At 51.0% G+C, this 12,361-nt stretch overlaps 1 protein-coding gene across 6 annotated transcripts in view; it reads left to right on the top strand.

Annotated features, from left to right (window-relative positions):
- The window catches only part of SIDT1 (SID1 transmembrane family member 1), a 47,379-nt gene extending 35,321 nt beyond the window's left edge, over positions 1-12,058 (top strand). For 2 of the 6 annotated variants that reach the window (XM_054845353.1, XM_054845334.1), the window contains 12 exons: positions 623-696; positions 1,265-1,388; positions 1,963-2,080; positions 3,056-3,192; positions 4,838-4,946; positions 5,358-5,372; positions 6,130-6,206; positions 7,342-7,388; positions 8,211-8,316; positions 8,635-8,745; positions 9,488-9,601; positions 10,557-12,058. In XM_054845353.1, coding sequence (XP_054701328.1) covers positions 623-696; positions 1,265-1,388; positions 1,963-2,080; positions 3,056-3,192; positions 4,838-4,946; positions 5,358-5,372; positions 6,130-6,206; positions 7,342-7,388; positions 8,211-8,316; positions 8,635-8,745; positions 9,488-9,601; positions 10,557-10,619 — 1,095 coding nt within the window. In that variant the 3' untranslated portion in view covers positions 10,620-12,058. Of the gene's footprint in view, positions 1-622; positions 697-1,264; positions 1,389-1,962; positions 2,081-3,055; positions 3,193-4,837; positions 4,947-5,357; positions 5,373-6,129; positions 6,207-7,234; positions 7,389-8,210; positions 8,317-8,634; positions 8,746-9,487; positions 9,602-10,556 lie in introns of those variants that run through there. The other 4 variants (XM_054845343.1, XM_054845362.1, XR_008579619.1 and 1 more) reach the window with 4 other exon arrangements.
- Positions 12,059-12,361: the final 303 nt, after the last annotated feature.

Below are 12,361 nucleotides of genomic sequence, written 5' to 3'. Positions count from 1 at the left end.
GCGGTTGCGTGGTGTAAGAATGATAGTCGCAGTGAAACTGGGATCACCCAGGAATCCTGCTCTGTCTGAGGGGCAGTGTACCTTAGCTGGTCTCTCTGCACCACGTGTTGAGTATTGCTACAGGCTTGGCTTGTTGAGCTTGCAGTTCTGCTATTTTTGCTTGGGAAGCATGAGTGCAGCTGTTTTCCTGCTTATCTGATGTCTCATTTGGGGCCTGTTTCATTTTAGAGGCAGGAGGAATCTGCTGTTATCTCTAAGACAACCGAAAGCAAGTAGGGTTTGCTGTGATATGAGTGATCTTTTTAAAATTTTTTTCCCCTCCCTTCTGCCCTCCCCGCCCGTGCTATCCTGCTGTTGTTCAGATATCTGCAAGCAGATCTATTAGTGGGGGGGTTGACAGCATGCAAATATGTTTCCTCTGAAGACTGTTGACAGATTTGTGGCCTGTGGCAACATCTTGTCCCCCCTCTAAAATCTTCACTTGCAGACGTTAGTACTCCCCTGTGCCAGAGCTAGGCTGTGTCCTGGTACACCCTGTGTACATTCAGTGTTTGCATGAAGCAAACCCCCCAGAACAGGGAGGATTTGCTTATATGAAGTCTCCCATCTCCTCTCTGTCCAGGTAGTGAATGTGACAGGCAATCAGGACATCTGCTACTACAACTTTCTGTGTGCTCATCCCCTTGGGGTGCTGAGGTGAGTGAGCCCTGCAATCACTGCATTATCGTCTCATGCCTCCTGAGTGTTTGTGCTGTGCCCAGGTTATGACTTTTATCCTTGCCAAACTCACAGTAACTGTGTTGATAAGACTGCTGAGAATTTAGGACTCGTGAGTTTTCTGTTTTACTCAGCAGTGGCTTTTTGCTGCAGTGAGACATGTGCACACAGGAACAAATGGCACCTGGATTCCCACAGCAAACCTACAGCACAGCAACGAGGTGCTCCCTTGCTCTTTTGGACACTTCCACTTGTATCCGAGGAATAGCAGCTCTGCAAAGAAGTTCAGATTGGTCATTTCAGAGCAGCATTTCTCTGAACTAATGTGGGAGTGCAAAATAGCCCAGAGTTGGGAATCTTGCATAGGAAGTGTTGAATCCATTGGGGCAGGTGAACTACTCAACCTAAAATTGTCATCCAGGATGTAAAACAGGCAGGCATTTGGCAGCTGCTAAGGTGGAGGATGGTGGGGAGGGAGTGAAATGGCCCAGGGTTCACCTTCCTGCTGCTGTGCTGCCTTTGTCTTAAATCTTTTATTTCCCTGCAGTGCCTTCAACAACATCCTCAGCAATGTGGGCCACATGCTGCTGGGCTTTCTCTTCCTCCTCATTGTGTTGCGCAGGGACATTCTCCACCGTCGGGCCATGGAGATGAAAGATGTCTATACCCTGGTAGGAAGCATGGTTGCATGGGGCTGAGTGGAGGGAGGAAAGACAGGGAGAACTTGAAAAACAGTGATACACAGTGGGTTTCCATTTGCCTTCCTTGCTGGAGGATTGACTCTTCCTCTTTTTTACCTCCCCTGAAAAAGGGTCTAGGTGGGATGCTTACATTCTTGTACACCCCAGTACTTTGCTGCTTACAGTAGGTTCATACTGCTGTGGTGACCCAGTCTGGGCTTGTGAAGACAAGGAGATGAGTAGAGAAATTACTCCCATGGCTGTGGCTTTTTCTCCAGCACTCACTGTGAGGAACTAGGACAGTAGGAATGTCCTGAGATGCTCTTGTTTATAGTGATGTTTGATTTGTCTTACACAATGAAGAGTTCCCTCTTAGCACGCTTGCTAACAAGAGGGAATAGAGCTGCCTACGGTGCTCTCTCAATTTTGGGCAATACAGTGTGCTGCACTGGTGACTGAAGGATGACATGCATAGGGGTTAGGAGGGCTGAAGTGATGGAGAGTGGAAGCTCACTCCTCATCAGGACAGTGAGGGTACCTACTGTGCACCTCTACTTTCTTCCAGGACTATGGGATCCCAAAGCATTTTGGTCTCTTCTACGCTATGGGCATCGCTCTGATGATGGAAGGGGTGCTCAGTGCCTGTTATCACGTTTGCCCTAATTACTCCAATTTCCAGTTTGGTAAGCTGAGTTTCCTTTCTCCTTTTGAGCTGGAGGTAGGATTTGCCATGCTCTGTCTCCTGCTGAGTTGCTGGCATTTCCCATCCCTCTACCCTTGCAAACCTCCCTGGAGTCTGCCTGTTCCAGGGGCTCAGTCAGGAGGCAATGAGGCATTGGATGCTGGGGACTAACGCACTTCAGCCTCCTCTCTAGACCTTGGGACTCTGGTACTCCACTGCTGGCAAGATCTCCCTTTGCTTTTGCAGCTTGGTGTTTGAAGATAATAAGTACACAGCCTGATGGCAGAGTGCTCAAGCCTAGGGAGCCTCTGTCTGCCATCTCAGTGGAAAATTTCCTCTGTGGGATCCTTTGCCTTCCTGGGGAAGAGAAGACTCAGGCAGGATCTTGACTATGTGCATAAATACCCAATGAGAGGGAATGAAGATGAGTCTTCTCAGTGGTGCCCACTGATTAAAAAAATAGGCAACGGGCACAAATTAAAACACAGGAAACTCCATCTGAACGCAGGAAACGTGTTTGGGTGGTTTTTTTTTTCCTTCCTCCTTTGAGGGTGGTCAAAGACTGAACAGGTTGCCCAGAGAGGTTGCGAAGTCTTCTATGGACATATTCAAAGCCTGACTGGGCATGGTCCTGAACAACTCCCTCATAGCTGACCCTGCTTGAGCCAGGGTGGTTGGACCAGACAACCTGCAGATGTCCCTTCTAACCTCAACCATTCTGTGATTCCCTGCCTGTTTCTGTGCTGCACTGTGGGCGCTTATTTTCTGAGCCCCTTAGTTCTTGTTGCCCCAGAGCATCGTAGATCTGTTGCAAGGTGGCAAAGCACAGTGGTCTACAATGTAGTGCAGCATCAGGGATTTGTGCCTGCCAGCCTTGGATTTGGCCTTGCTGCTGCACTTCATGTGCACTCTCAGCAGCTTTCTCAGCCTACTGGCAGTACCTGTTTTCACTGTTTCTGTTGTTCTCTGTCCATAGACACCTCCTTCATGTACATGATAGCAGGACTCTGCATGCTCAAGCTCTACCAGACCCGGCACCCAGACATCAATGCCAGCGCCTACTCTGCCTATGCCTCGTTTGCCGTGGTCATCTGTCTTGCAGTCCTTGGAGTGGTATGGCTCCCACTTACCTACCTGCTTCTCTGGGAAGGCGATGGTGTGGCTGGGAACAGAGCTTAACTTGGCAAATGACTGGGGAGAGCAGCAGGGTAGGATAAGAGTTTGTTAAGCAGCTGCTAGCATTTAAATTCCTACTGCTCTTGGGTTTTCCTCCTCCCTTCCCCTATGCTTGCAAGGAGGGGAAGAGCAGAGCAGTTTTCTCTAGATGGATTCCTTTTTGGGCTTTGCCTACTGCATGCCCTCAAGAGGAGAAATTCATGCATCCAGGTATCCGTGACTGAGCACCCTGCTGGTCTCCTGTGGGGTGGCTCACCTTGGAGTAGGGAGGTGAGGCTGGCTGAACTTCCAAGTGTCCTCTACCTAATTGCTTCTGCCTCTTTCTCTCCTTCGGAAAACTCTGTGTTGCTGGGCACAGCTCCTGCCGTTGGCCTTGCTATCTTTGGAGAGGTACAGGGCTAGAAGAATGGCTGGAGGGCTCCTGGGCAAGTTTCTGGAGTACCTGCCTATAGAAGGGCACTGGAGCAGAAGGAGTTGCAAGAGTTGCTCTTGTATACTGACAAGTCAGGCTGGTACAGGGCTTTGCTTGTTTGCTCATAGCATTGCAGGTATTGAGCCGGGCTTGCCTGAATCCCTACTGGTGCTTTACCTTGGAGGTCTCTGCTTCTCTTCTTTTGGAGGACTCTGTTTCGCTTGCCAGTAACTGGGCACGTGGGCTGTCAGCCCCTCAGGACCACACATGGTGCAGAACACCAGTTGATTCTCTGAAGGTCTCTGGGTAGGAGACTGTCTGTGGGATAAGGCATGCAGGAGCAGATGGTGAACTTGGGACTTGCCAAGAATCTCTTGATAGCTGTGGTAGATCTGTAAACCCAGGTTCAAAACACCGGAGTTTTATTATGGGATGCTATATCTTTTCTTGTGGGATGCTTTGAAGCTGTTGAGTGGAGCTTATAAGCTGCCAGTCTCCCTTGCTACATTCATGTAGAGGTGGCTTTTCAGCTCCCCCCCCCCCCCCCCCCCCCCCCCCCCCCCCCCCAAAGGAGAAGTTCAGGCAAGTGCTGTGCCCCAGGGGAGGGGAGTACATGGTCACAGCCTGATGGCAGACCCGAGTTTCTAGACTCCTTAATGTATAACTGAAAAATTAAGGTTTTCATATAGCGTTAACCTGCATTTGTAGGTTCACTTCCAGACCTTAAATAAATTGGAAGTTTACAATAGGAGCAATTGCTTTGTCTGTTTTGGTCTACTACAGTGTGCTTATTAAAGTAATATTTGGTTTCCTGGCTGCCTTTGTAAAAATCCAGCTCCTGGACAGAGAGCTGCTGCCCACCTCAGCAGGGAGAGCTTTGCCTAGCCTAGGAGTCCCTGCATTTCTGTTCCCTGGGCCAGCTGCAGTCCTTCCAAGCTGTCATCCTTGTCTGAAGGGCTGTTCAGAAAGAACGGGCTCCTCTCCAGAAAGGCTGAGCTCCTCTTGCTTCTCTGGACTTCTGTTTGGATTTATAGATCTGTTTTTGTGTTGGAATATTTGGAGGTTTCTCTTCCACATTCAGTGAGGTTGTCTAATGCCCCATGGTGATATAGAAAAGGATCAGCCTGCTGATAACAGGGCTCAGTTTGCTTTTAATATGTCTGCTTTCAGGTGTTTGGGAAAAATGATGTGTGGTTTTGGGTCATTTTCTCAATGATCCATGTTTTGGCCTCTCTGGCTCTCAGCACCCAGATCTACTACATGGGCCGCTTCAAGATCGGTAAGTGCTGTGACTGAACCGTCTTGCTCTAGGGTGTGCAGGTGCCTAGTCCTCACCTGCGTGAGTTATCTATGCAGCGCATCTGTGAGGACGGTCCTGTGGCCTGTGCTTGTGTTCTGGGTTATCCTGTCCTCTCATCCATCTGATGCTCTTCCTGGCCTCTGAAGTCCTTGTACTGCTGCTTCTGAGACCCATGGGAGTCAGCAGGACCTGTCTGCTCTGTGGTGGCAGCAGAGCTAGGTTCTGAGGGAGCCTGCCCGTCAGCTACAGCTCTCCTTAGCACTGTGCTCAGAGCAGTGAGCTACATAAAACCCTGTCACAGGGTAGGGAGGGAGAGGGTCTGGTGGGGAACGTGGCTCTTGTGCTCTGCTTACATATTTCTCCTTTCTCTTCTGCTTCTGCCTGCCTCAGATGGCCCTGACTCAGGTAACTGTCAGCAGTTCTCATTTTTCTCCGTTGAACTGGTTGAGCAGCGGCATAGCAGCCAGGGGTGTGTAGATGTGTGTGGGGAGGCAGGCTCGTGTGCCACCTGGGGTTGGCTCTTGAGAAGTGAAGTCAGCTTGCCAGCAGCACTGCCAGCCCCCTTCCTTGGCAGGAAGGGGGTGATGTAGCACAGGAGAGCTCTGATCTTGGCACAGGAGCCTTTTCAAGCTCCACATTTGTTGCTGAAGAGGGACATGCGTGTGCATGCATGTCCATCCATCCCTGCTGCCATCAAAGTGAAGCTTCTGCAATGACTTTGAGAGCAGAGGTGTCTCAAGTGCACTCTGCCCCTCTAGGTTGTTCTAAGGGCTGAGGGATGAGTTTCTACTGTTTCCCTGCTCTGGCAGCTTTTTGTGGAAGGTGCTTTTCCCCCTTCCTGCATGCACATCTCTCTTCTTGAGATACGGTTGCAAAGCTGGCCTGTTTACACATACAGATAGGGCCTTTTTGACTTCTGGGCAGTGCTAGTGTCAAGGGGATTTATTTATTTTAACCTGTTGTTCTGGCAAATGCCATCCACATCCTGTGGTACGCTCAGCACAGACTGCTCCCAAAGGGCAAAAATTGAATCTATTGACACCCGACCACATGCAGGCTGGGTCCTCCATTGTCAGCTGGTGGATGTCGGTGTCTTTCTCCTGTAAGCATTTTGGTGCTCACTCTGCTGGCTGTTCTGGCTTTTTATCCTCTTCTTTGACAGACTTGGGGATATTTCGACGGGCGGCGATGGTGCTGTACACAGACTGTATCCAGCAGTGCAGTCGACCAATGTACATGGTAGGTGATTTCTCATCTCAGCACCTCTCTGAGCAATTGCTCACTTTCTAGGCAATGTGCAGGGGAAAGACGTGTAGCTATATGAAAAAGTGATGCTTCCTGCTTCCCTTCTTCACCTTTCCCTGAAAATGTTTGTGTAAATGTAGATCTCCGCTGGAGTGGCTTGCCCCCAGCTCCAGGCCTCCTCTGATCTCGGGCTTGGTGAATAAAACATCAGAGCAAAGTTGATACAAGCCTGACAGAATTTGCCTTTGCTCTTGCTCTGTGGGGATATCAGTTTAAAGGAAGGGGTATAAGGGTCTGTGAAACACAGCCTATCCAGGGAAGGCAGTGACTATTTTGACTCTGTGGCTTAAGGAATGGCTATTGCTATTTCTACACCACCTCAGTGCAGACAGCAAAAAAGTAAGAAATGTTAGCTGTTACCTCGTGTTCCATTGACTACTTTCTTCATGGCACAGAGTGCTTATTAGGGCTTGAAGCCAAATTAAGGTTTTATCCATGAGCATCTTCCCACCAGCCCCCCCATATCTGAGTAAGTGTCAGACTGAGTTTTGCAGGCACACTCAGTGCAGTCAGGCATAAGGTAACCTTGGCCGGCCTGAAATAGCTGCATCACGAAAGCAGCTGTAAGCATAAATGCACATGCCCCACAGATGCAACCCTTCTGCCTGCTGTAGTTACAGTGCTTCCCTAGCTAATGGTGAAAAAGCTTCTGTGGATATGTGTGGGAGGGTATCCAAAGCTTCCCCTGCTGCCTCTTTCTAGCATGTCCTTTCTCTGTGCAATATTTTTTTTTCTGTAAAAGGGTGGGAAGGAAGGAATCTAACTAGAAAAACAGCAGAACTAGTCAAAAGTATTTGCAAAACATCCTGAGGATGATCCTTAAGTGCTGGGCTTGTCCTTTTTTAGATGTTTAGTCGTCTTTTTGCAATGCTTTCTTGAAATTTGTGAGGGCCAGAGCAGTTTCCATCTGGCAAAAGCTCTCGCAGAGTGAACTTCAGAGCCAGGTGCATGTGTGTTTGCAGGAACCAGGCTCCAAATCATCACATAATGATATGCTGAATATCTGAGGCAGAGGCCTCTTTTTGCATTTCCTTCTGCTTTCATGTGATCATCAGTATCTTCTCCTCAGGACAGGATGGTGCTGCTCATTGTTGGAAACCTGGTCAACTGGTCCTTGTGAGTAGTGGGGCGTGGGTGTCTTGTGTACTTGCGCGCATGGGTAGCGGGATTCAGTGTTGACACACAGGTGGCCTGAAGTGGTGGGGAAACGCAGCAGTGTCTGTGCCATAGTCCGGTGCTGGGGCCTTTCTGACATGTTTTGGCAAGGAGCTGGGTCTGATGAGAGCTGAATGGTAGGCAGGTCTATAGAATGTAGTGCAGCACTACAGAGCTACGTGAGGCATCCCTAAGCATTTCAACTGCTGCTGTCTCATGGTTTGCATCTAAGCAAGCTTGTCTAGGGCTGGCTTGGTACTGTGGTGTTGCATTGTGCTGTACACATGCTTCCTAGCTAGCTGGGAGGTCTCTGGCACAGCCAAGGTGCAGGAGACTTGACAGACGCTTGTTAGTCACAGTCACAGAGCCTGCATGGATGGAGGGATCGGCTCTTGGATGAGACTTGGAATCATTGCCCTGGGCTCTTGCCTTTCACTAAAGCTGCTTCTCAGGGACATGCCTTCTGCTAAATATACAGATCTGGGGCCAGCTCCTACTGAATGAGATACATTTGGCCATGGGTTGGAAGGAACTCAGGGCCCTTGCCTGTCTTCTGGAGCCTCTGGTTGCTCTCAGTGGCTGACTGTGGCTGAGTTTGCTCTGCTTTGCTTCTCAGCAGGGAACAGAGGTGAACAATGCATTTCCTCCAGAGAATCAGGAGGCTGTGGCAGTGTTGCCATGTCTAGTGGTCTGGGGGGGAACAGTAGGTGGTGGTCAGTTTGAGGATGTACCCTGTTCTCAGTGAAAGAAGCTGTCTAACGTCCTTTCCTCCCTCTCTCCCAGTGCTATCTTTGGGCTGGTGTATCGGCCCAGAGACTTCGCGTCCTACATACTGGGGATCTTTATCTGTAACCTGTTGCTGTATCTGGCTTTCTATATCATCATGAAGGTAAAGGGGGTAGCTGTAGCTGTTCCCTGGGGTGTCTGTCTCCAAAGAGGTAGGGATGGGCTGCTGCTATTTTGGTTGCAGTCTGGGTTCCTGTGATGCTGCAGAGGGATGCGGAGGGGCATTGTGGGGCTCAGGGTGGGACAAGGTGTTGGTGTTGGGGAGGGATGCTGTGTTGCCATCTTGGGGGTGTCTGGGCTGTGCCTCCCTGGGGTGGGCAGCCCTTTGCAGATGATCCAGGCTGGCATGTCAGCCCTATGCATGGTTCCAGCCTCTGGGAAGAACCTGGGGCATGTTGTGAGATTACGTCCCTGTCTGCAGCTCCGCAGCTCTGAGAAGCTCCTGCCCATCCCCCTGTTCTGCATTGTGGCCACGGCAGTGGTGTGGGCGGCCGCCCTCTACTTCTTCTTCCAGACCCTCAGCAGTTGGGAGGTAAAGTTTGCCTTTCACTGTCCTTCTGGCAATCCCTGTTTGTTGTCATCTTTCCTTCTTGTTGCTAATTTTACACAAAAAAACTACTCTGGGGAAGAGTCTTGGGCTGCTCATGGAGAGCTGAAAGGGTTTAACCCCTTCAGACTGGGAAGAGAGCAAGAGAAGCTGTGCTGAGCCAAAAATGACTGTATGTATGCAGCTGTGGAGACACTATTTATGACCCAGGTGATCCAGAGGCCCTCACCAGGGGACAGAGTAGGAGCTGGTGATTTGAAAGCAAAACTTGGCAAATCTTGACTAGTGCTGGATGGAAGATTTCTTCCTGGAGCAGATGGCCAATGGGGAATAACCTGCCTGGGGTTGTGGGGACTCTCCATGGCCTGGGAAGCTCTTAAGTCCTAACTGGATGCCTTCTAAGAAGATACTGTGTCCATCTCTGGAAGTGAGGGGCTTGCTGCAGGATGGTCTGGTGGAGGCTGTGCAGCCTGTGCTATGCAGGACCTCAGATCTGAAGACCAGAGGGGTCACCCCAGCTGTGGGTTGTGGCCCCAGAACCATCTCCAAGTCTGAGTATGACACTGCGTTCCTGCCCTGCTCTCACCACACATCCAGCCAGCACAGCTTTTTTTCCTGGCTCCTGCATGGAGAGTTAAGACAGGGTGATCTCCAGAGCGCCCAATGTGGCCAGCCAGGGCCCTGTGTGAGTGGATATCGGGTCCTGACACCCTGCCTGCTCCCCTAGGAGACTCCAGCAGAGTCCCGGGAAAAGAACCGGCCGTGCATCCTGCTGGGCTTCTTTGATGACCATGATGTCTGGCACTTCCTCTCTGCGGCTGCCTTGTTCTTCTCCTTTCTGGTAAGTCCTGCTGAGCCTCCCACTCTGCTGTGTGATATCACCCTCTCCTCTTCCTCCTTGTCACGCTCTATCTGTATGGAGCTGTGGTTGCCCCAGGACCCCACAAAGTGCCTCAGCTCCTCTGTTTGGCTTTGCCTCCAGACATCCTTCACAGTGGGATGCTCCTTGTCAGTAGGTTCAGGCTTTCTTCTTTGGCTTGTTGCTCCCTGTGCCTCCTGACCTCAAATCCTCTCTGGGACTGTGGATCTCACAGCTGTTGTGGGGAAGCTGAGGGGCTGCTGGTGTGACCAACCCTCTCATGGGTGTATGAGGACCTCCCAGAAAGGGACCCTCCTCCCTTTGACCCAGGCAAGTAGGATCACTGGTGTGGGGCTTAGCTTGCTCCTGGGCTTTCCCCCACTTCCATAGTTGACTCCTGTGCTCCTCTACTTGGTACCTCTTTTCAGGCCTGATGGTCTGTGTGGTGGCCAAGGTGGAGGTGTCCCCTGTGATGGGGTCACAGCATAGTGTTTTGGGGATGTGGAGAGGGAGAACTTAACTCCAGCTGTGCAAGGTGCAAGCTGTTTGCAAAGGAGCTGCCTGGCTGTGTGCAATGACTGAGCTGTGGTTAAGCAATTCCCACCCTGCTGCTTCCTGGATGGCTCTTGAGAGGCTAGTGATGAGGGACCAGTTTACAAGCAAGTGTCTCCATCATAGTTGGGGCAGGATTACCTGCTCAGCTCCTTGCAGCACTGTAGGCAGAGCTACCTGTCAGCTGTGTTGCCAGAGTGACTTGCTGGAAGTGTTACAGAAACAGTTAATCTGGCACATGGGTTGCTCTGGTGACTGCTGTACGTGCTGGAGATGTGGCCAAGGTGGAGCCCTCATGTAATGAGGTGCCACTGGGAGGTGGTCATTCTCCCCAGCTGTGGGCTGGCCAGCGAGACCTGAAGCTGCCTCACGCTTTCCTCCTCAGGTCCTGCTGACCCTGGATGATGACCTGGATGCTGTGCGCAGGGACAAGATCCCGGTGTTCTGAGTCCCCAGGGGATGGGGGCGCAGGGTCGTCCCAAATTGCTCAGCCAAAGGCACCGGGCCACCAGCATCTGTGGGGAATGAGCCTGCTTCTGTGGCTGACAACCCCATGGGAGCAGGGGAGCCGGATCCTACAGCAAGCATGAAAGGGTGCTGTGGCAACTGAGGCGGGACTGGGAGGGAAGATGACATATTTTGCTGCTTTCCCACCGTCTGGGGCAGGCATGACCCAGCGGCTGAGGTCAGTGCGCAGCCCTCTGGCTTGTAGGTGCAGCAGGTGTTGGAGCCAGTGAAGAGGGAGGAAACAGGAGGTGTGTGTGAGACCTTTGCTTCCCTTCCTCCCTGCTGATCTGCTCTGCTTCCTCTCCAGTGAGTGGGCTTGAGAAGTGCAACGCAGCTGCTCCTGCTTCGGCAGCCGGTGCCTGTACCCTGTGTGCTGCTGCCCTTGGAGGGTCCCTTTTGGCAGCACGGGGAGAGTGTTTGGTTCCTGACTCACAGCTGCCGAGTGAGCAAAGGACTCCAAGCTGAGGTGGCAGTGGGGGACTGTTTTCTTTTCTTGCTGGAGAGGCTTCTCCCGTAGCTGGTGGGGAGCCATGGTAACAAGAGAAACAAGTCCAAGGGACTGCAGCGTTGGAGGGAGATGATGGACTAGAGCTGCCCATGAGTGCTCTGCCAGAGGCAGAACCTCCCGCCTTGCTCTTGCAGCCTCTCTCACTTACACGTAATATTGAACAGCCTCTCTTCTCTCTGGTGGCTCCTACGCAGGCGCTTGTCAGCGTGATGGTCTCCTTCACAGCACCAGAAGTCTGTCCTCAAGCAACCTTAAGAGATGGGTGCGGTGAAGCCGCAGCCTTGTTCCTCGGCAGCTCCTTGGCTCCTGCTGCACGGCCTTGCTAAAGGGGCAGGGTGGAACAGGATGGCTGTCCAGCAGCCTCAGACTTTCTCCTCCCACAAGCTTGCTTTGGGCAAACTTGGCAAAACAGGTTCCCTTATGGGCTGGGGGTGTGGAGGAGGTTTTGGGGCAGTTGGAGTTGGGCTCTTTAGCTAAAGATCTGGACCAAACTTCTTTCCTCTCCAACTTTTCTGCATCTGAAGTAAGTTTTAAAATGGCTTCTGCATTCTTCCTGAATTCTCAATTATTTAAAAAATAAAAATAAGGTGTGAGGTACTGCAGGCTTTGCATCAAAAATGTGACTTGTTTTGATAATTTTGAATTAAAAAGTATTCTTTGAGGCCTGCTGTCCTTATTCTTGTCATTGAGCATTTTTCCTTTGGTGTATGAGCATGTATCCAGTGATGCAAAGGCTCCATTCCACTTCTGCTTACCAAAGCAGTAATTTTCTACTCCAAGAAGTATGCGTCTCCTAGAAAAGTTTTGCAGTAGCTGGTTTTTATTTTTTTCTAAGTTGGAGTTTGTCAACATGGTCAATAAAATGAATGTTCTTGGCTCCCTGCTCTGCAGGTTGATCTGAATTCTTCCTGCTCCAGCTCTCTGCAGCAGCAGAGTGCGTGCTTGGGGCAGAGGGGTGCCCAGTGGTGTCACACAGCTGCTGTCATTCCTAGGATCCTCACAGTTTCCTGAGCATAGGTGCAGATGCTTGTCCTCTTAACCAAATTGCCTTTATGAGGCTAAATAGAGTAAAGAACAAACACTCTTGTTTGTCACTGTAGCCCCTTTGGCAGTGTGAAGAGAGGGCTGGAGGAGGAATGACCCAGGAGGCTGCCAGCAGCTCTCTTCCTGAGCAG

The sequence above is a fragment of the Grus americana genome, chromosome 1 (genome assembly GCF_028858705.1).
Source record: "Grus americana isolate bGruAme1 chromosome 1, bGruAme1.mat, whole genome shotgun sequence".
NCBI classification, from domain to species: Eukaryota; Metazoa; Chordata; class Aves; order Gruiformes; family Gruidae; genus Grus; species Grus americana.
This window is presented reverse-complemented; position numbering and strand designations above follow the sequence as displayed.